At 38.2% G+C, this 24,471-nt stretch overlaps 2 protein-coding genes and 1 long non-coding RNA gene across 3 annotated transcripts; 1 reads left to right on the top strand and 2 right to left on the bottom strand.

Moving 5' to 3' along the window:
- Positions 1–8,772: 8,772 nt before the first annotated feature.
- LOC131683452 (mediator of RNA polymerase II transcription subunit 28) lies at positions 8,773–10,638 on the bottom strand. Its single transcript, XM_058965459.1, has 4 exons — positions 10,464–10,638; positions 10,009–10,401; positions 9,730–9,952; positions 8,773–9,618 (listed from the first exon to the last, which is right to left on the bottom strand). The coding sequence occupies exons 1-4, from the start codon at positions 10,521–10,523 to the stop codon at positions 9,587–9,589; spliced, it is 708 nt and encodes a 235-aa protein (XP_058821442.1). The 5' UTR covers positions 10,524–10,638; the 3' UTR covers positions 8,773–9,586.
- Positions 10,639–16,888: 6,250 nt separating this feature from the next.
- On the top strand, positions 16,889–17,284 carry LOC131679616 (uncharacterized). Its single transcript, XR_009303844.1, has 2 exons — positions 16,889–17,061; positions 17,118–17,284. It is a non-coding gene; the product is annotated as an uncharacterized LOC131679616 (long non-coding RNA).
- Positions 17,276–17,745, bottom strand: LOC131679615 (uncharacterized). Its single transcript, XM_058960352.1, has 2 exons — positions 17,647–17,745; positions 17,276–17,586 (listed from the first exon to the last, which is right to left on the bottom strand). The coding sequence occupies exon 2, from the start codon at positions 17,560–17,562 to the stop codon at positions 17,332–17,334; it is 231 nt and encodes a 76-aa protein (XP_058816335.1). The 5' UTR covers positions 17,563–17,586; positions 17,647–17,745; the 3' UTR covers positions 17,276–17,331.
- Between the last annotated feature and the right edge of the window lie 6,726 nt (positions 17,746–24,471).

Raw genomic sequence — 24,471 nt, 5'->3', positions numbered from 1 at the left:
CAGTGGAAAGTACTGCAGACGCCCTCTTTGCATAGCCTAACATCCATCTTTGCTTGAGCTACTTAAGAATTGAAATCGCCTTCAGTGACTACCAGGCATCATAGCAGAATCATGTAAACCCTTTCTCGATCAACTTTTTCCTACCATATAATATAGGGTTCCTTAACTATTTTTCCTTAGAACTGTACTGCCAATAATCGGAAGGTAGTAAAGAGGGAATCCCATGGAACATGGGATTGACTTGCGATTATGGGCAGTGTTGTGGTGATGAAACACGAAAAACCTATTTTAATCAAGATAAGCTGTTCTTCTCTCGCAGTCCTAGAAGCTGCTCAATTTTTATTTTCCTATGCTCACTACAATCTTTCTAGAATATTTACAATAGTTCAATTCCATGGAAAACGTAGTAGAATACAGTGTAAATTAGAAGGTTCTATCTGTTTTTAATCATTTCAAGATATTCCAAAATGTCTTCATTTTTAGTTAACAGAAACTGTTACTGGTAGTACTGCTCCTGTGGAACGCAATTAGACTAATTGCATTAACTTCTATTTTACTGATAATACTTATAACTGTGACTACTTAAATGAAAGGTATTAGTCTCCGCCTTACTTGATGTTGTGAACATATATTATTATTATTTATTGGGCTTTAACCGCAAAGGGTCATTAGGGCGCGAGAATGTCGACACCGTGTGCGGCCAAACGGTCAACATCCTTGTTACCGCGGATTCCGCTGTGTCCGAGTACCCAGCATATGGTAGTTAATAGGCCACAGAATTGTTGTATGTCTTTGACGTAGGGGATCATCCATAAATGACGTAGCATTATATGGGGGAGGGGGAGTTTTGTATTTTGTGATGATGTGTGACGACAGGAGGTCATGTCATGCTACGTAGCTTTTTAATGGGGAATAACAAACATCGCTTTTTATTTTTCTGTAAATTTTTCGGGACAAGGGGAGGGGGGAGAATTACCGTCAAAATACGTAATTACCAGGGGGTATTTAGAGGTTTGTGACGAAATGCTACGATGGAGGAGGGGGGAGGGGGTGTTAAAAATCAATCAAAATATGGATCGTCCCTAGGGGTGCTTGGTCTCCCCTGACTTTGATGACTGAGAGGGAATCGGAGAAAATCACTGTCGGTGTGTCTTCAGGATTGTGGGATCAAAATGCTATTATCCTCAGCCTTGGCCCGAAATTTGCATTGCCGTATCAACACGTCCAAGAAATACCACTGTTCCACCTTATTGCCGATATTGAAGCAGTCCTCCAGACAAATCCCAACGAGCATATCTAGAATAATAACCGATGTATGATCGTCAATAACATGCAAAACCATATTCACCGTCTACAACAGTCTACGAGCAACAATCCACTGGAACGTTTTTGCAATTCAGCTACCAGAATAACACGCAAATTTTTGAAAGAGAATCCAGACATAGCAGTTCTACAATCAGACAAAGGTAACAAGTACTAATGACCACCGCGGACTACCAAACCAGAATGTTCTCACTACTCAACGACACTCACACATATCTCAAGATCCGTGATCCAACCCTAAAATTCCAAAAACAATAACAGTTTAGTTCAAAGGCTAAAACAACTAAAACTCGTTGATCCCAAAACTGCAAGTCAACTAACAACGTACAAAGCATCTTGTCCAAGAATTTATGGCCAACCCAAAGCACACAAGCAGGGATTACCTGTCCGACCGGTCGTTCCCAATATGACTATAGACACTCATAGTAATAGACCATCGAAGGTACTTTTATCGAGCCAAACGAACTGTCAAAATCCGGAGCCAAACGAGCATGACGTCATTCAATGCAAACAAGCAGAACAAGTATTGCGATTTTATTTAAAAAAATATATTTTGTTATTCACAGTAGGCTTCATTTTTCGTGTTCGTATTAGTATTTCACAATGTTATTTAGAAAGATATTTATTGCCTTTCTCATATAAAGAAAGGCTATGCAATCACTGTAAAAATCGACTTTTTAATGGAGGCCCGGAGGGCCGATTGTCATACACCATTCGATTCAGTTCGTCGAGATCGGCAATTGTCTGTGTGTGTATGTATGTGTGTGTGTATGTGTGTGTGTATGTGTGTGTGTGTCATTTAAACTCACACAATTTTCTCAGAGATGGCTGAACCGATTTTCGCAAACTTAGTTTCATATGAAAGGTATAACGCTCCCATAAGCTGCTATTGAATTTTTAGTTGATCCGACTTCCGGTTCCGGAGTTACGGGTTGAAGAGTGCGGTAACCCAGCAAATTCTAATACAAACTGGTACCACCATGATGTTCAAATGATGTAAAACATATTAAAATTGATGTAACATTACTCTAGTTTGCGGGTCTGGATCACTAATGATCAATCAAAGCAGCTTTGACCACATTGGCCACCTATGACAGTTCATGACGCCCCCGGGGAACCCGCCAAGTTCCTAAGCTAATATCACACCCATTCCCCAACGAATTCTCTACCGATTTTTACAAACTTGATTTCAAATGAAAGATACAGTAATACCATTGACTGCTGCTGAATTTCATTCTGTTCTGACTCTTGCTTCCGGAGTTACAGGGGTGTTAGTAAGGATACACTGGAATTTCCCATATAAATCGGTACAATCGTAATACCTCAGAGGCTAAAAACTATTGAAATGGTCACCAAATTACTTCTAATCGCAGATCTAGATCACTGATTGCCAATCAAACATTCTTTGAATATATTGTCCACTATTGACGATTCCGGAAGTCCGGAATTCCGGGCATATTCCACAAATAAAGTCACATTGGTTCTTCGGTGATGACTGAACCGATTTTCTCAAACCAAGTCTCAAATGGAAGGCAAAATATGCAGCTGAGTATTGCATCAGAGCCGCTCCGCCACCCCCCCCCCCCCCGCCTTGCCATTACATCTCCCTCCTTCATCACTACCGTCCCCTTGGACCACCCTCACGCCCGCATTTCCTTCATCCACCCCGTATACCAAAATAAGATGAAGGATTTCTGACGCATCCTCCACTCCCACTCTACTAACCCCCCATTCCCTCCACTTTTGAACCCATTCCACCAACATTTCAAAATATAATCACATGAAGATAACATTGAACTCATGCTGATTAAGCTAATTAAATACTATTCTTTTGCCTTTCTCATATAGAAAGGTTACGCAATTGCTCCAAAAACCGACTTTCTAACCGAGGCCCGGAGGGCCGAGTCTCATATAACATTCGACTCAGTTCGCCGAGATCGCAAAATATCTGTGTGTATGTATGTGTGTATGTATGTATGTATGTATGTATGTGTGTGTATGTGTGTGTGTATGTGACCAAAAATGTCACTCATTTTTCTCAGAGATGGCTGAACCGATTTTGACAAACTTAGTCTCAAATGAAAGGTGCGACGTTCCCATAGGCTGCTATTGAATTTCTAATGGATCCGACTTCCGGTTCCGGAATTACAGGGTGATAAGTACGAACACGCAGAAAATGTCGATTTTAATAAATTCTGCAATGAATGTATAAAGGTGAATTTTTTCCAAAATATGACCACAACTGCTTCGATTTGTAGTATTAGGTCACTAACATCCATTCAAAGTCTATTTGGCCACATTGGCCACCATCCTCAGTTCCGGAAGCCCCGGCGGAAGTATCTAAATTCAGAATAACATTCACATCGGTTTCTCGGAGATGGCTAGACCAATTCGACTAAACTTGGCCTCAAATGAAATGTATTGTATTGCGTCCCCGTAAATGGCTATTTAATTTCATCCCGATCCGACTTCCGGTTACAGGCCTGGTCGTGCGATCACATAGCAAATTGTGATTCAAACCGATACTCCGATGAAAGCAAAAAAGGTAAAAATTTCGCTAAAATGTCTCTCAAACAACTTAAATTTGCTGTTCTCGGTCACCGACGGCCAACCAAACTTTCGTTGACTACATTGACCACCATAGATGGTTCCGGAAGTGCCCGGGAAAAGCGGCCACCTTTCAAAATTTACGAACTCACATCAGTTTCCCGGAAATGGTTTGGCCGATTTTCACAAACTTAGTCCCAAATGATAGCTATAATATCCCCACAGATGTCTATAAAATTTCGTACGGATCGCTTATATGGGTCCGGAAATATAAACTAAATCGTCCGGTCACATATGAAATTCCCATATAAGCCGGAACTCAATTTTTTTTCAAAGGGGGGACCCCATGAAATTTCAGAAATCGAATTCGTATTTTTGATGCCAAACATCTTAAAAATGCATGAAACGTCGAGATTTTATGTTATCTCGAAAATTTTTTTTTTATAAAGATCGACTTTTTGGGACTTTGCCGATTTCGCACCTTTTTTTCAGTTCAATATTACCATGGCTGTTTTTTCTTTTTCAAAATTTTAAAAAATCATGTGATGTATAATAATAAAATGTAATATATGCAAAAAAATATAAAAGTTTTTAATGAATATAAACAACGCACACATTCTCGTGATTCATGATTGAGAAAGGCACAATTGCACCGCTAGGTGGATTAAAATAGGTTTTTTGTTCAATATAACTACACAAAAAGTATTTTACTTATGCTCTTTTTCATCAACTTTGTGTTTCTGAAGAAATTGGATTTTTTTCTTTCTTTTCTCAATTTCTTGTTGCTCAGTATCAAACATATAACTTCTCTTTTGATTCATATATTGAGCCACTTGAAAAAATATTTTGATAAAAACAGATGGTCGAATACAGTCGAGCACGTTCGAGCTTGCACATTTTTGGGTGATGCCAGTTTAACATGCTTGTTTTTCTAGTTGCCAGTTTTGCGGTTTTTACATCCGCGAGTCTATTACTATGAGTGTTTATAAATATGACCGCCCCGTCGTACTACCTCTCAAAGTTCATTGGACAAATTCTCAAAAGCTCCATATTAACAACATACAACATAAAGGATTCATTCACATTCTGCGAATACATAAATACAATAACTCTTCCACCCAGTGATGTACCAAGTCGGGTTTTTATAATTTTGGGGGAAACCCAATGTTTTTTTCCCGGTTAAAACGGTTTTTTCCTTTCTCATATAAAGAAAGGCTATGCAATCACTGTAAAAATCGACTTTTTAACCGAGGCCCGGAGGGCCGAGTGCCATACACCATTCGATTCAGTTCGTCGAGATCGGCAAATGTCTGTGTGTGTATGTATGTATGTGTGTATGTGTGTTTGTCATTTAAACTCACACAATTTTCTCAGAGATGGCTGAACCAATTTTCGCAAAATTAGTTTCATCGGAAAGGTATAACGCTCCCATAAGCTGCTATTGAATTTTTAGTTGATCCGACTTCCGGTTCCGGAGTTACGGGTTGAAGAGTGTGGTCACACAGCAAATTTCCATATAAACTGGTACCACCATGATGTTCAAATGATGTAAAACATATTAAAATTGATGTAACATTACTCTAGTTTGCGGGTCTAGATCACTAATGATCAATCAAAGCAGCTTTGACCACATTGGCCACCTATGACGGTTCATGACGCCCCCGGGGAACCCGCCAAGTTCCTAAGCTAATATCACACCCATTCCCCAACGAATTCTCTACCGATTTTTACAAACTTGATTTCAAATGAAAGATACAGTAATACCATTGACTGCTGCTGAATTTCATTCGGTTCTGACTCTTGCTTCCGGAGTTACAGGGGTGTTAGTAAGGATACACTGGAATTTCCTATATAAATCGGTACAATCGTAATACCTCAGAGGCTAAAAACTATTGAAATGGTCACCAAATTACTTCTAATCGCATATCTAGATAACTGATTGCCAATCAAACATTCTTTGAATGTATTGTCCACTATCGACGATTCTGGAAGTCCGGAATTCCGGGCATATTCTACAATTAAAGTCACATCGGTTCTTCAGTGATGACTGAACCGATTTTCTCAAACCAAGTCTCAAATGGAAGGCAAAATATGCAGTTGAGTATTCCGTCGCCGCACCTCACTCATGCTGATTAAGCTAATTAAATATTATTCTTTTGCCTTTCTCATATAGAAAGGTTATGCAATTGCTCTACAAACATACTTTCTAACCGAGGCCCGGAGGGTCGAGTCTCATATAACATTCGACTCAGTTCGCCGAGATCGCAAAATATCTATGTGTATGTATGTGTGTATATGTGTGTATGTATGTGTGAATGTATGTGTGTATGTATGTGCGGATTTGTTAATAACCGAATTTTACAAACTAAGATTCAAATGAAAGGTATAATAGTCCCATATTTTGCTATTGAATTTCATTTTCAACCGACATCTTGTTCCGGATTACGAGTTGAAGAGTATGGTTACAAAACAAAATTTGTTGATTTGTCCACATCGGTTTCTCGGAATTTCAGCGATAATAAATATATCAAGCCTTGAGCGCAGTTCACTGAACCTGAAAATAGATAACAAGTGATTTGGTCCGATCGATTAGAGGGAGAGGTGACGATCTGCTTGTACGAGACATTGGGGGGTCGGTAGGTCAATTGAGAGAAATTGGAGGCTGCAGCGGTGATCACGATTACTGTTGGGAATATGTGATGACATCATCACAGTTCCCCGATGGCGGAGTGGTTAACGCACCCATTTAGAGACTGAAAGATCGCAGTTCGTTTCCTGCTTGAGGACATATCTTTTCTCAGTGTTTCCAATAAAAAGGTGAATTTTCACCGTTTCTTCATTCTCACCATTCCGGTCATTCTTTCTCTGCCTGTTTTCCAGTGGACACGTTCATAAAAATCGTTTTATTTTCGGTCGGTCTAATATGAATGCTAGATTGTTAAATTCGTTAAATTGAACCTGATAAAATCGATAAAACGAAAAATCCCCATGTTTCGGCCTGATTAAAATAATTTGGGAAAAACCCGGTAAAAACCCGAAAATAAAAACCCGGGAAGCTGGAATTTTTCCAAGCGGTGCATCACTGCTTCCACCGGATTATGTTTTAGTGTCTTTCGACGTTGTATCACTATTTATATATATTCCTAAATCATTGGTAACACAATATCATATACAACTGGAACAGTATCAAACATCACACGAATATAAGCCTTGACATCCTATTGGAAATTGTCGAATTCTGCATAGATTCCAGTTACTTCAAATTCGACAACAAATACTACCGACAAATCTTTGGAACCGCTATGGGAAACCCTCTATCTCCCGTTCTAGCCGACCTCGTTCTAGATGGACTATTAGACACAACCATTACAAAACTATGTTTCAAACCGCCAATTCTCAAAAAATATGTAGACTTTTTCATAATGGCTATACCACTCAACAAAAACAAGTGCACGATATCTTCAATAACTATGACAAACATATACAGTTCAAATGACATTTAGAATTCTGAGTAAGGTTCAATTAGAATTATGAGATAGATAACAGCAAAATTATGATCAGACTTCCATCACAATGTTGAATAAGAGAGCAACATTGCGTTAAATAACCCGGAACATTGAGCAGGCTATTAATCAGAATTTTACACTGCAATCATGTGAAAACACGAACATGATTTTACCAGTATTCTGAATAAATTGTAATCTTCAGCAGAATTCTATTTTGAGATTCCATCAGACATATGGAAAAATTTTTCTCTAGAATCGTGGATCCAAATTCAAAGCAAGAAAACTTAGAAAATACTATAAGGAGTCTGTGTAGATCGATTGCGAGTTTTGCTCACTTCGCACGGAATAACCCATTTATAAGCATTTTGAGGTAAGCCAACTTTTGAGAGGAAATTTAGCCCCCCCCCCCATTCCTTAAAACAAAGTTTTATTGACTGCCGTGACCGAATTGAGTTTGAGCTTCTGTGGCCACCCCCAGGGCTGCTACTCCGTTATCGATTTGGACTAGCTGAAGTTGCACAGGGAATCAATAGCTGATAATTAATGCTTGGGAGTAGCGAAACATCTTTCAAACTCCTGGTAATCCTATGTTTATTGATCAATACCGGCGCCGGCCAGGCGCGAACGTAGATCGCGGAAGGAAAGGGAAAGAATGTTAGTCCGATACTTGCTTTTGCTAGAGACCGTATATACTACTGTGCACTCCACAAGTATCACGGGAGGAGAATATTTGGTAGTAAAGTATAGAGAAGTTGGATTCTATCCTTCATGACCGACGCCAGACGGGGTGAGACTCCACTATCTGGGACTAGATATCGATCCATCAACTCATAGACCGGGGACCAACGGTTACTTCCCTTCCGAAGGAAGATGTGACAACAGGTTTTTTCGCCCTTAGAAAAACATCAGTTGGGATTGAACCCAGACCAACTGGAATGAGTGGCGGTCACGCTTACCACTTAACCACCGGCGCCGTCCTATTGACAGCAGTGACCGAATTAGCACTTTAATGAGACATTCTAGTTGAAATTGGATTTTTTTTTCGAAACACTTGGATAATCTAATCACGGATAATCGAATCCCCGGATTATTAGGCCTGACCTGTTACAGTTAATTATGAAGCGTTCAAAACAGATAAAGATACTCTGTAAAAACCTACTTCATTTTTCCTTTGCTTTTTACGCAGAAGGCTATTTCAAGCAACTCTTAGTACAACTTATTTCTAAATTTTCATTCTTAAACTATGGAACCGCTTTTACATTGATGTAAGTTGATTTCAATTTCGCCCGCTTAATTGTGAATGATATCGTGAAGAATTCAAGGCGACAATACCCTGGGACAATGGGATTTCACGTATCAGCTTCTTTGCATGCGAAGAACAAATAACTCAGTCTACTCTTTTCATCTACGACACATGTTTATTCATTACTGTTAGATATATTAGGACAAACTAAAACTCTTACAATAGTGGAGCTTTTACCTGTCCAGAGATTTAAAAGCAGGAAAAAATTATTGGCCCTGAAATAGCGGGGGAAACTGGACATAATGCTTAATGAGTGGCAATCGAAATAAAACGAAGAAAACTATCCGTGAACTGTACAAAATCATAACTGCTTAACTCGACTGCAACAAATTTGTTTCTCGAAGATTAAGCGCTTCTCAGCGACAGAATTTCATCTCGCTCACGATTGGAAAATCGATTTAAATCAATCCGATGAAGCTTGTTTTTCCATTCTTTCTTATTTTTAATCGGGTTCAAAGCGCCCCACAGCGTAACGTTTGTTTATCTTTTTGAAAATGATCAGGACAAGGTATTAGACTTACACTACAACACACAACCGATTCACAATTCAATTAAGCGCAATTTTGAATGGTTATTCTATATCTCGAATGTTGGTCTTGCTGCCTGTGATTGGAACGACTGTATTCTTCGTTTAAATTTTTGAGGTATAGATGAGCCAAAACGATAGGTTTTTTCATATGTTGGTAGCAGGTTGAAGGAGCATTGGATTGCTAAGGTTAATTTTTTACTGCTTTTAGAGTGGACACTGCTGTTTGTATATTGTAATATAAACTAATGACGACGTCTACCGTGGCAAAGTAATGATCCTTTCTCAAGATAACGTTCCGCTATGAAACTCGGGAGCATTTCCACGCCCGCGGCCTCTGCCACGACCACGACCTCTTCCGCGCCCCCTGCCCCGCCCGCGTCACCTTCGACCGTCTCCCATTCCAACTAGATCTGCAAAAAATGGACCGATGCGACGAAAAGGAAATCAAATTTCATTAGTCATTACACAGATTCGAATACCACACTCAGATCCCTGGATCGATTCACAGACGTTTGGCTCACCTATATTGCTAGCAGTTTTCTCCAAATAAGCTAACGGTCCTTGGAGATTTTGACTTTGTTGAAAACCAGGGCCGCCAGCTCCAACACCACGACCTCCGCCGGGTTGAGGAAAAAGTTGTGGATTAGCCCCTATTGGCATTGATTGCATCTGCTGCATTTGCTGAGCCTGGAGCATTTGCATTTGCTGCTGTTGGGCTTGCATTTGTTGAACTTGCATCGAATTCTAAAAAACGTAAGCTTTGAAACATCAACTATTACCTCCTGTGGTCGATTGGATACCTGCATCGGCATTCCCATTCCGCCGGGCATCATGCCCGGAACACCTGGAGCTCCACCCGCCAGGTTACCACGCATCTCTGGGGGAAGCGCTTGGATCGGCTTATTGTAGTTTTGTTGATCCGATAGCAGGTTTTTCCATGATTCAATTTTTTCGTAGTGCTTACGAATCAACTCATCTTTTCTGGCTATCTCCTGCTTGAGATCAAAGTTTTCCTCTTTTAGCAGCAAGTCCGGTTTGAGTGCGGACAAAAGGAAACGTTTTTGCAGGAAAAATGCTTCCATTTGACGCGCCAAATCAATAAATTTCAGTGTCGTTTGATCTACTTCCAGCTTGATTTCATCCTTATCTACGCCGGTTGCAGATTCTTCTTTTGTTAGGGCATGAATGCATGACTGTTGGAATACAAGCATAAGGCGAACGGAAAATTTACAAAAAAAAAAATGAAATATATTACCTGAAAAGCTTCTTCCAACTCATCAACAAGGTTACCATTTACGTTGGAAGAGGAAGCCATGGCATGTATTCCCCTATTGGCAGCCAAAATTGCAACACACAATAAATTTTATAAAACCGATGAAAACTGCTCCATCGATTTCGTATTCTTCAATCGGAAAGAAAACGTCAAATAATGCAGGAAAGAAAGCGGTCTCGGTCCAAACACTCGATTGCAGAAACATCGTCTGTCGCGCAACCGTCTGCATCAACCATAAAACTACTGCCGTAAACAGTAGAGCACTCTAGTTAGAGTGAGGCCATGACTACACGCAGAAAAAAAATTAGTAAAAATGAACAAATTTTGGTTTTAAATAACAATTTTCCCGTTTGATATAGTGACAAACAAGATTCAGGTTTGATTCAATCAATACTGTTGGTTGAAATTACCAACTGATTCATTTGTTTTCTTTTCAGTAGTTTTAACAAATATTTCGTTTGAAACAACAAAATCATGATAAGTTTAACCGAACAAACAAGTTTGAAGAAACAAAAACAAATCGTTTGTATTAACCAAAGGAGAGAACAACTCAAATTTAGTTGAAATTAAACAAGGATTCTGTTGGTTTTTAACAAAGGGATCAGTTAGATCTAACAAATTTTATTTTGATTCAACAATGTTTCTATTTAAAATGTAAACAGAAGTATTTGTTGAACTAAACCAAATACATGCTTTCGAAAAACGCCCATTTCAGTTTGAAACAGTCATTCGCCACGTTTTTGATTCAACTAAACGTTTTGTTGATTCAAAAAGGCCTGATTCTTCTGCGTGTAGGGACAAATCACTCTAATGACGATTTCGCTTGAACCTGAAACTGAGTCAGGTTCTAACCCCAACCGCTGTCAGTTCATACATTTTGACAGCAGTTGGGGTTAGGAACTGACTCAGTTTCGCCTCAAACGAAAACCACATAAGAATATACTGCCGTTCTACGCCCAATTGTCCCATGTTGCGAAACTGGCAACTGAGAAAAACGCGATTGAAGATGAAAATTGTATTAGCAATCTGAAGGGAAACGGTGTAACAAATAAAGCTTTATTGTCCAGAATTACGTTCATAGCAATCGTTTCCAATATAATCAGTCCAGTTTTTCATTATAGAGATCCAATTAACGTTAGTTTTTACGAAAAATATTAAGTGGGACTGTTATGCCGAGAAATAGAACGGAAACCGGAAAATTCTACGCATATAAGTCCCATAACGATCTATATAAATGATGCTTATAGCTCTTTTTTTTACAAAAGTGTATGTCGTGAGTTTTTCTGTTTTTCGGGAAATTTTTTGCTTCATCAAAATTAGAAATAGGGTAAAGTACCTATTTTTACTCTATTTAGAAGGTACCTCACAAAATCATTAATTACTCTGCCTACACTCGATGGAGTGCATATAATTTGGCATCCACAACCTTGATTCGTTCTTAAGAATCAATCTAATAACACAAATAGCCTAAAATCGATGAAATGCTAGTGTTTGATCGCAACAAAAACTCCAATCGAGTGCCCCAATTGTCGCCCTACCATTTGACCCAATGTGTTGATCAAAGATAACAAATACTGCACTAACCAACGGCTTCAATTGGGTAGCGTGATAATAGAAACATTGCGAAAATAGGCTCATTATCCTAGATGCGTTCGCTATGTTATGCAAGCGACGATAGCGATGAAGAGCTTTACAGGATTGTTTTCACTGCTGTGATTAATATTGCCACTGCCATCTCTTTTTAATGAACCTGTATTTTTCATTAATTTTTTCAGTGCCCGACCTCTAGCATAATGTTCTTCTTAACTACACGCTACGTAATTAGTTTTTTATTGCGCTATTTTTTTGGGATTTTGATTGGTGGGACAATTATGCGTAGAATATCAACAATGGGACAAACAGACTTGGTATTTTTTCACGAAGTCTTCGAACAAACTGTATGATTTGGATGTGTTTTCTGAAAATATACATCAAAATGGACTGTTTGATGAAAAAAAATGAAAATGACCAAAAAGCAACATGGGACAATTATGCGTAGAACGGCAGTATATAACAAATTTGCATCAAATTGAAAAAATGCATTTAATTTCCATTTTTGCATCAGCTTTGCACTGCCTCGCAGAAAAGTTTGTTTAACAAACGTCCTACGCTGATCCACTTTGTTCGACGTTTTGTTAAATGTAGGGCTAGTTTTTCTGTATGGTTTTGACGTCTTACACGTAACGCAAACAACATAGCACGCAACGTAAAACACATTATGAATTTCTATTTTGATGGAAATAAATGCATTTAATTTCGCTGATTTTTAAAAATGCATCAAAAGTGATCTGCCCCTAGGGCTATGACGTATCCAAACGAACATGAAATTTGACGTATTTACAATTGGCGATTCTACGTTGAAACCGCTCACAGATAGCGCTGGAAGCAAAGTGTTGCTGATTTGATTCTGTTCTGTCATAGTGCATATATTTTCTGTAAACAATAACTTTTAAAACCAAATCACCGATCAATTTGTCTATAATTGTTTATGAAAATGATGGAAAACCATCATTTTATAAGATGATGAGAAAACATCTTGCGAAAAGCGTGTAAAACATAGTGGTTTCTAATATTATTCGCAGAGCTATATGTGTGCTGTTCCGAAATGCAATTAGTTGAGCACAGTACCTGCCGCACATCATTTACCGTTCCTCCTAAGTTAAGATAAACCTTCATGAGATGGTGTAAATTCATGAAACTCTCCAGATCACGCGAGGAAAGAATATATCCGGCTAATAGGAAAGTGTCAGCTTTGTATCATACACAGCCGATCCTTCTCTCTGATAGTCATCACTGAATCTCCTACGTAGTCCAAAATATGAAGGAGTTTGACATTGGTACTGATTGGGTGTCGGTTTCGAGATGGAACTTCATTTATGGACCGATTTTTTTTAACCACAATAATACCCCGATAACAAATCGAAGAAGTGTATGAACCAAATGGTTGCAAATGGCTGTAATTTTAGAATAATCGCAAATAAAACTAAATTTCTTACTCGTTTCATTCATATTTTGGCAGTGGTAAGCTTTTTCCGAGAAGAAAATGAAGTTTTTGTTGTAAGCTACGACACACTTGCGGGTGAAAAAAAGCAAACTGTATCACTTTGCCAGTTCATGAGCTGAATCATAGGTGTCGCATGACTAATTTTGGTTTTGCCGCAAATCGCCAATAGAAATACGTCTGATTTCTGCTCGTTTGGATACGTCAAACGCTTCTTGGCCACACTTTAGCTAGAGTGCTCTAGTAATAGTAAACGAGAAGGCGACTACACTGATAAATTTCGGTACGTAAATTATATTATTATTATTCAAACTATCCAGCTTTTTACGTGCCATAATGGCGGTCTAAATTGTCCAGTTCGTAATACGTTTAATAGCCCTTTTTACAATAATCGTTCACGCCAGCTTGACAGCAACGCCCAGTTGAAGATGTCGGGCGTTTATTGAATAAACATCCAACGCATTGGACTAACGTAGGATGACTTAATCTCACTGGGCGGTTGACGTAAACGAATATTGTCAAAAAAGGGCCATTAAACGTATTACGAACTAAACAATTTACACCGCCATTATGGCACGTAAAAAGCTGGATAGGTTTGTCCCAGTACACGCCTCAACTCCGTAGTAAACAGGAGCCAAAAATCTTTGCTCCTTTTTACTCCGGTTTGCTACCTGAAGAAGAAAAAAGAGAAGAAGAGAGTACAGGAACGATTTTCTCCGGAGTACTTCCAGTTTCTCCTTGTACTGGAGCAGACCTTATATCTCGACAAACATATGATTACGTCTTAAAAGCCAACTGTCAAAATTTTCTTTGAAAGGATATTCCGGACATACCGTTACGCGCCAATCACAGAAGTTGGTAGTAAACGAAAGAGAAAAGTTTTCTCTTTTATTAACTGCTAAGAACTGTGTATAGCCAGTAACGGTTTGTCCGGAATTTTCTTTCAAAGATAAATTTGACAGTTGGCTTTTAAGCCGCAATCATATGTTTGTCGAGATATGTGCTTAAAATACATATGGTCGGTGTTAAGTCAGACCGGACTAGGTCGCAAAACATGAAAAAATAAAATAATGATAGCACTGGATAAAGCATTTCTTCAGCTATATTCGACCTGTGAAAGATTTGTAATATGTAGCAAGAAGCACGAATTATGGCAAAAATTAATTTCCAATTATAACGTAAAGAATGCTGCGATTCAAACTTTAAACTCGTTTTTTCAAGATCAATACATTGTCACTTAGTCCGTGTAGGAAATGAGCGAGTAGAAATAAAACTTATATTAATATTGAACTTTTAACTTATCGAGAAATCATAATCGATATTCGTTCTACTGTGCTTGTAGATTTTTATACAAATCTCCTTAACCTTTATTCTGTTTTTGTCTTGATGCAATAAATCGAATGAAATGAACCATCTTAAATCAGCAAGCCTAGGTTGTTATGTCAGGGAAACCTGCTTCAGTTTCTGGAAGGACGTAGACAAAACGCATACGACAGCTCCAGCCTCGGCTGAAGTGATAGCGAATAAAAGAACGGAAGTTAGAAGGAGCAAAACATGCTCGGACACGACTTCATGAGATGTCAGCAAATTCATGTGTCAGCAAATAGTGTTTATATCTTTTGTTTATTTGTTCAATACATCAACAGGTATATCAAAGCCCCAAATGATGTTGGCCTTAATACTAATATAATTTCTAACAATCAAGTACACAAAAACAATAGTCATACAATAATTAAAAACAAATAAAAATATATGCCACAGCTAATTGAAAAAATCTATGCGTATTTATATTTAAATAGATGCCGACGAGCAATAGGCTCGGTGGGCTGTTAAAACTTTGTTCTACGCTACTCGCCGTAACTTGCCGTGTACTGCAAAAAAATTTATTGCGCCTTGCAGGAAATCGCTCGAAATGCGATTATATTAAATCAAACACAAATTTGTATTTGATGAAAGCTCAACTCAAATAGGTGCGTAACAGCCGCATGTTTAAATTTATAAAAAGCTTTTTCTTTGAAGCCTTCGAAAAGCACACAACAGATAGAAAAAAAAACAAACATTGAAAGAGAATAACCTCTACCCATCTTTACAATAGACTACTTTTATAGTTCGACTGTCTCTTTGTCCAGTGGTTCCACTGACAACGGAGCAACTGGACTTTATTCTAAGTGCAAAAATATGGGGTACCCCATAAAAATCCTCCCCATTTTCCCCTCGACTAAATCGGTGCAATCGGCCGACTATACAATCGATTAATCGATCGATTGTTGCACTGTCTCATATGGGAGTATATCAGCAAAAAATTGAGAAATCTTTTGCCGAAATCTCAGCTGTTGAGATTTCGACAAAAGATGCGACTTGGAAATTTATAAACTGTCAAATTTTCTATGAGGGTATTCAATTTATCCTGATGGAACGGTGACATTACGTTGAAGTCGGTAAACTGATCAAAACGTAAACGTCATGCCTATTGATTTTACACATAGATTTTTGCAATTGCCAGAGGCATATCCAGCTTTTTACGTGCCATAATGGCGGTCTAAATTGTTCAGTTTGTACGTGTAATGGCCTTTTTTGACAATAATCGTTTACGTCAACCGCCCAGTGAGATTAAGTCATCCTATGTTAGTCCAAAGCGTTGGATGTTTATTCAATGAACTCCCGACATTTTCAACTGGGCGTTGCTGTCAAGCTGGCGTAAACGATTATTGTCAAAAAAGGGCAATTAATCGTATTACGAACTGAACAATTTAGACCGCCATTATGGCACGTAAAAAGTTGGATAGACACTATTCGCTGACATATAAATCTATTGTGTGTATCTACAAAAATATTAATCTTGCATTCACATTTCATAACAAGAAGACACATAAAACCCGATTCTATAACAATACGCACATATAACTTATGTGTGTGCACACATAGTCTCATAGTTGACTCATAGGAGATATGTATGCGCGTGATAACATTAGCATTTCTTCTTATGGATTTTAAGTGGTTTGAAGCAAATGTTTGGATTCTTATCACTGTAGGAAAATTCGGAGAATTTTTATGGGGTATTTTAAATCCAACAAAACTCACAAGTTATGTTTAACGTGCATAATGCGTTTTGAGAGCAGCTTTGCCAAATTTGCAGGCATGTTTATATATTGCAGAGTTTTGGTAAACTATTATACTTCTCTTACAGGTATGCTGCCGCATTCATCTATAGGTTTTTTAAATGGCAAAAGATTGTTTATCCAAACAATCGAAATATATTGGGGTATTTTCTCATCACTTCACAAAATATTCCCAGCGAACCGACATTCGGAATAAACTTTTATGTACATGTGAGAAATATGGCATCCCTGCTTAGTTAATCAATTTTTGCCGACCAAGAAATCTTGCAAAAAGAATTTATTATTGCTGTAATATTTTTATATTAGTGTCCATATGTAAATACATTACAATTAAAATGCATTATTCGACGATGGTCAAACTTCGCTTTCCGCTAGTGTTTGGTGGGATACTGGCGGGTTTCTCGATCGCTTTTATAAATAGGTAGGCGAGTTCTCTTTTCGACCTAGGCCTGTTACAAATATTTTTTTTGACTTCAGGGATAAATTTATGACTGACTTGGATGAAAAGCGTCAGGAAATGTACCGAAATGAAGAAGAAGGTTCCAGACAGATCATGCTGGACACGATTGAATCAGTCAAAAGAATTCAAGCCGCCAAGCGAGCGCAACGTGAATGATATTTAAATAAAATGCACCTTTTCCGTTTTCAATTTGTATTATTTGCCTACAATCGTGCGCATAACCGCAGTCATTCAATCTTTACGAATCTTTGCCACTCGTGGATCATCGGGACGCATTACGACATAATCTAGCTTATAACGCCGGTTATCGCCGTCCTTCCTGTAATAGCCTACCGCTCCAATAAAAGTCAAACCAATGCCAATAAGACCCATCGCAGATGAACCAATTACTTCAGGAATCTCGTTCCATCCTCGTTTGAAAAGGGCAGTTAAGCCGCGACTAGCTTGAGCACCCGCTGCCATCGTTTGATGAGTTGAAAAAGACTTCTATAATTAAAGAGACAAATTAGAAAGAAATAATTGTTTTTTATAAAGTGCGATATTCACGTAATCACTTCAGACGCATTGAGCAAAGCTGTGCAATCTGTTTTGGTTTTTTTTTGCGAAATTTGACAGATTCTATTATTGGGTTCAAGCCAACAGGTCGAATAATTTTATCAGGTAGCACCAACCATATGCGAAAGATGTGATTTTAAGGTGAAACTAATTTGGCTGTACTGTGAACAATTATTAAATATTACATTAAAGCTTAGGTAAATTTTATCGGTCCGATTTTTTCTCTAACATTTTCAGCTGCTTCCGTTTCCAGCACTGTTGAGATTTTATCTGGGTTAAGTAATAACCTGTTTTCCCCAATAACACTGCGCTACAACAAAAATAAATAAATAAATATATATATATATATATATATATATATATATATATATATATATATATATATATATATATATATATATATATATATATATATATATATATATATATATATATATATATATATATATATATATATATATATATATATATATATATATATATATATATATATATATATATATATATATATATATATATATATATATATATATATATATATATATATATATATATATATATATATATATATATATATGCCTATCAAGACAACATCCAAAATGGAAAAAACTATATGCATTGGATGGTGTTTATATTAAATAAAAATAACCCTGCGGCAAAACCGGGAAAACATGTATTATTTTTTTTCTGACGGGGCATCATTTGTCGTGAAATTCGATATGTCAAATGCTTCTGATAGTGTCAAATCAAGACTGTCAACATATTTCTTTATTTAAATTTTAAATTTTATTTTCATGTTTCCTGAGTTGGAAAAAAACATTGTTGTAATCACGAAAATCAGCTTCATCGATGTATGTAATAAAAACCTGTTTTAATCCACCTAACGGTGCAATTGTGCCTTTCTCATTTCTTCAAACTACGACCATTACCATTACCATTTCTTCAAACTATGACCATGACCGATTATGTTCAATATAATTGTGGAAATGTCTATTACATTCTTAACCCTAGAACGTTGCACTTGCGTTTTCCACCCTAGAATGTTGCACTGGGGTATAAATGTACCCCACGCGTTTGATCGCATTTTTCGCAGGTAAAATGCAAACAAAAGAAATGTATAATACATCACTTTCTTCCTTTTTAAAATGTCGAAAACAGCTGTGTAAGTGAAAGTAAGGAATTTATTGAATCAATGATACATAAATTGGTTTGAACAAAATAAAAAGTGAAAAATTAAAGGGTAGTGTACAAGACGCGACCGCAGTCACATTGAACATGCAGCATTATTAATGAACACCTTGCACGAAGTTATTTCATCGCATCAATACCACGCATGACGTTGTTGCATTTTTTGAAACCACACCGACGATAAATGTTTATATGCTTTATGACATTATTGGATAAACAGTATTTACATTCTCAAAAAATTAAATCTAATGGGAATCGGAATATATTGGCTCGAATCGTTTTGTCGAGAGGGCCGGGGGAGTGGAAGAGTATGGGGGAGGGGATCAAGGGTAGGAGAAACATCCAACCCCATATTATATCTTGCATTTGTGACTACCCAAGTAACCATAAGCATTAAGCCATTGCACTATATTGGCTATACATTTGCACGAATGTTGCATTGAAACTCCATTACAGCATTAACAACGCAATAAAGCTCTTTATTAGCATCAATAATGCATAACTGCACAGCCGACATATAGCATTATAGCTTGCTCTATATGCGTATATAAAGCTGATATAACGCGTACATGCCTCAAGGATCTTTAAAGCATGTAAGCTTTACAAGTGCATTTAATGCCATTATAGAGCATATAAAAAGCTGATATAATGCTATTGTAATGCTGTGGGTTTATTTGTTATGCAACTCTTCTTGAAGATTATATTCGGCATATTTCATTTCAATCGAACATATGCAATATAGTCCAGGAAGCAAACGCAGTGCACTTACCGTGAAGGACGAGGCAAGGTACTTTAGTTCGAGACTTACTAAAGGTAATTTTCGAAAACATTCATATCGAAAACCCATTAAGGATATTCATTACAATGCATTAGAACAGAGTCAATTACGGTTTTAAACAGAATATTTTATTTTAAAATTTTTCCTTTTTGCTCATCATACCGAAAGGAAACATAAGAAATGGTTTTAAAACCATGGCGGACAATGACAACCAACTGAAGCTTTTTAATAGCATTAGTAGTGCCAGTATAAGGCTTTCAAATTTGACATTTGTACGCTTTTGCTATATAATAGCATTAGTACTGCAGAAACGAGCTGTCAATCTCCGCACAGTAATAGCACTATATTTCGCCTTTTCTGGCATAATATCGGCATTAAATAAGTATTTAGGGCTTCACGGCTTTTTAGGACAGCTTTATATGTGGATCTAAAGCAGATATTAGGCTACGTTATAATGCTTATTGGTTACTTGGGTGAGGTAGTGAAATTGGTTCAGTCATCACCGAAGAACTGATTCTGGTATATACCCGGAACCGTCGATAGTGGAAAATATATTTAAAAAAATCTTGATTAGCCACCAGGGATCTAGGTGTGCTAATAATTTAGAGACTAGGCGAGTTCCCCGGAGGCATTAAGAACCGTCATAGGTGGCCAATGTGGTCAAATCAACTTTGATTGGCCATAAGTGATCTAGACCTGCAAATCCAAACAATATTGTATCCATTTTAATAATTTAGACATCATGGTGTTACCAGTTTATATGAGAACTTGCTGTGTAACCGCACTCTCCAACCCGTAACTCTGGAACTGAAAGTCGGATGAACTGAAAATTCTATAGCAGCTTATGGGAGCGCTATACCTTTCATTTCAAACTAAGTTTGTGTAAATTGGTTCAGCCCGGATACCGGGATTTCCGGAATTGTCGATAGTGGCCAATATATTCAAAGAATGTTTGATTTCCATTCAGTAATCTAGACCTGCGAATGGATGTAATTTGGTGACGATTTCAATAGTTTTTGGCCTCTGAGGTATTACGATTGCAACGGTTTATATAGGAAATTCCAGTGTAACCTTACCAACCAACCTGAAACTTCGGAACCAAAAGTCAGAGCCAAATTAAATTTAATAGCAGGATTACTGTATTTTAAATTTGAAATCAAGTTTGTAAAAATCGATCAAGAGTTCGCTGGGAAATAGGTGTGATACTAGTTTAGGAACTTGGCGAGTTCCCCGGGGGCCTCAAGATCCGTCATAGGTGGCCAATGTGCTCGAAGCTGCTTTGAATGATCATTAGTGATCTAGACCATCAAATTCAAGTAATGTTGGACCCATTTTAATACGTATTACACCATTTGTACATCAAAGTGATACCAGTTTATATGGGAATTTGCTGTGTGACCGCACTCTTCAATCCGTAACTCCGGAATCGGAAGTCGGATCAACTAAAAATTCAATAGCAGCTTATCGGAGCGTTACCCGAATAAAAATGTACAGTAACAAAACCATGATTTTCACTGTGACAGTACAGTAATTTTACAATAATTTACAGTAAGTTTTAGTTTTATGCTACCATACAAAAAATTCAAATTTTGTTGTAAATCTATTGAGAGAACTTGGCATCGAACAATGTTGAAACAGTAATAACTATAATATTTATTGTTTTATGATTATTTGTTGCGTAAATGCTATTGTAAAATTCTATCCGGGTATATCTTTCATTTGAAAATAGGTTTGTGAAAATCGGTTCGGCCATCTCTGAGAAAATTGTGTGAGTTTAAATGACACACACACATCCACACACATACACACATACATACATACATACACACACAGACATTTGCCGATCTCGACGAACTGAATCGAATGGTATGACGCTCGGCCCACCGGGCCTCGGTTAACAAGTCGATTTTTACAGTGATTGCATAGCCTTTCTTTATATGAGAAAGGCAAAAAAGATTTTTTTCTCATTTAATGACCCAATTCAGTCAATTGTTGCATCGACTCTTATGGGAGCTTAAAATGGGCATCTTCCGACGCTATAAATAAGACCGACGAAATCTGTTGAAATCATTATATTTCAACTAATTAAATCGGTCGGTTAGTTGATATGGTAAAACTGGAACCAGATTTACACAGATTAAATCGGGCGTTTGGGGCGCTTTTCACATCAAATTGGCTATAATATGCTGACGAGAGTTGTTCACCGATGAAACCTAACTTAGTCGGTTAAGTAATCGGTCAACCTTGAAGCACAGACTAACAGACATAACACTATGAGGGAATTCCCCCAAAAACATCGATCCGACAACTTTCCCAGAACACTAGCTCCACCTTTTATTCACGGTCCCAACCACTCATTTACTGGTGGGTTACCCCTCAGGTTTGGGAACAATTTTTCACTAGTGGTCTATCCCCCATATGCTTGTTCATATGTCAGTGGCGCCATAATTTCAAATGTGGCCACAGTCCCAACAACAAATATATTTAAAATGACCGTTAAAGCAGGCGAAGCTCTGTTTTTAAGTGTTATGTCTGTTAGTCTGTGCTTGAAGCACCTGATTCCGTCAATCGACTGGAAAATTTACCAGCTCTCAAATTTTCTACGGGGTATCCAGTCACAGGGCCTAAAATTCTCATATCCTTTCAATGAATGATGAAACTCACTGGAACTTCACACGAAGGTGAAGTATGTTTGCTGCCTCCTTCATCACTAAATACATACAAAGCTAAACAAAAAAAAGACAAAGCCGGCTTCTTCCTGCGATTATACGAAAGCGAGTAGCAGAAGTAGCGACTTTCGTTTTTCTATGACACTTCGAAAATTCAATCTCCTTTTAATTTTAAATCAGTAATTATGATTCTCATCTTTATTTTCATTAATTGTAAAGCAATTCATCATAGAACTATACATTAACGACATGAGAAACATTTTGGAAAATGCAGAAATAAACCTGTTTGCCGATGACACAGTTTTGTTAATCATCCGTAATAGTTTCGATGAGTGCATCAGGCTAATGAACCTTGAGCTGACGAAGTTTAGTGATTGGTTGAAGTGGAAAAAACTCAAACTGAACATTTCCTAGACCAAATATATGATTGTAACTACGCGCCAGATAAATGAAAGCACTGCAACAGTTGAAATAGATGGAGAGATAGCTGAACGAGTTGCAACTATCAAATATCATACATCAAATATCATACATTGGACGAAAAACTAAGTTTTAATGAGCACGTGAACTATACAATCCGGAAAACTGCCAGGAAGTTTGGCGTTCTTCGTAGGATTAATAGGTTTCTCACATTTGACTCAAAGATAACTGTTTACAAGACCATAATAGCTCCCCATTTTGATTACTGTGCTTCTATTCTCTTCTTAGCATCCAAGAAACATCGTAAGCGAATGCAGATCTTACTAAACAAAGTAATTCGACTGTTACTACGATGTGACAGACTAACTCCGCGACATTTGATGCTCAATTGTTTACAATGGATGTCAGTTCAGCGACGTATTGAATATAACACAATTGTTTTCATCTTCAGAGTAATAAATGGAATGACGCCGCAGTACTTGTGTGGCACTGTTGTGTACGGAAGAGATGTGCACCGGTATGAAACCAGACAAGCCGGCAATCTAAGATTGTTGAGCGCTAAGAAATCTTGTACACAGAACTCTTTATTTTATAAAGGCTATAATTTATTCAACGCATTACCAGAATACTCGTATTCTCTTCTGTATTGTTCGTTATGTGGGTTTTTTAAGGGGCGGCTTATAGGGCCTACGCCAACCACCTGTCTCGCCGGTGGGCCATCGTGCCAGGACTGCTTAAGGTCCCACCTGGGCACAAGGACAGGTTTACACCTTCCGAAGAAGGGTAACCCCCCCTTCCCTGCCAGCATACGACCAAAGTTCCCACCGGGGTTGGTTACCCGATCTTCACTAAGGTTACTCGTATCCCAGTCGACGCCACGAGGAGGCCAGGGCTAGGAGTTACTGGGCAGGAAGCTAAGGACCGCAAGTGGGGTCTATTTTATGCCTTCAGGTACAAGATGCTTACGCACTGCCCAGTCATTGCCGACCATACTTTGGCCTCCGCAAGACACTTCGGTCGAACAGAGTTCGCCGTCGTACGAAGTTGGCCATCTACAAGACGCTGATTAGACCGGTAGTTCTCTACGGGCACGAGACCTGGACCATGCTCGTGGAGGACCAACGCGCACTTGGTGTCTTCGAATGGAAAGTGCTGCGTACCATCTACGGTGGAGTGCAGATGGAAGACGGCACATGGAGATGGCGAATGAACCATGAGTTGCATCAGCTGTTGGGGGAGCCGCCCATCTGTCATACCGCGAAAATCGGACGACTACGGTGGGCCGGGCACGTAGCCAGAATGTCGGATAATAGCCCGGTGAAAACGGTTCTCAATTGCAATCCGACCGGTACAAGAAGACGTGGCGCGCAGCGAGCACGATGGATCGACCAGGTGGAAGACGATTTGCGGACCCTTCGCAGACTGCGTGGCTGGCGACGCGCGGCCATGGACCGAGTGGAATGGAAGAATCTTTTGAATACGGCACAGGCCACTTCGGCCTTGATCTGTTAATAAATAAATAAAAATTACCAGAATACTCCAAGCGGACTAATAATCTAAGAGAATTTAAGCAGGCCTGCAAGATATTTGTGAAGCAGAGGCCTTTGGATTTATAAGGATGGGCATACACGGAAGTGAAGTAAGATTGAAGGAATCTCTCATGAGTGAAAACTATTTTCGAAAGATATCTGCTCGTAAACCTTTCACACTACAAAAGATGTGTATGGGTGTGAGGTGGGCCATCCCAGGATATCAAAGATA

This window comes from Topomyia yanbarensis, chromosome 2 (genome assembly GCF_030247195.1).
Source record: "Topomyia yanbarensis strain Yona2022 chromosome 2, ASM3024719v1, whole genome shotgun sequence".
In the NCBI taxonomy this organism is placed as follows: Eukaryota; Metazoa; Arthropoda; class Insecta; order Diptera; family Culicidae; genus Topomyia; species Topomyia yanbarensis.
Note: the sequence above shows the minus strand (reverse complement) of the source record. Positions and strands in the feature narration are given on the sequence as shown.

Bases quoted from the DNA above. Each gene is read 5' to 3' on its own strand.
- LOC131683452 (XM_058965459.1), bottom strand. From the start codon at position 10,523: ATGGCTTCCTCTTCCAACGTAAATGGTAACCTTGTTGATGAGTTGGAA. The intron at 9,953-10,008 runs GTATCCAATCGA...TACGTTTTTTAG, and splicing joins GAATGGGAATGCCGATGCAG to AATTCGATGCAAGTTCAACA. The intron at 9,619-9,729 runs GTGAGCCAAACG...CATTTTTTGCAG, and splicing joins GAAAACTGCTAGCAATATAG to ATCTAGTTGGAATGGGAGAC.
- LOC131679615 (XM_058960352.1), bottom strand. From the start codon at position 17,562: ATGGCAGCGGGTGCTCAAGCTAGTCGCGGCTTAACTGCCCTTTTCAAA.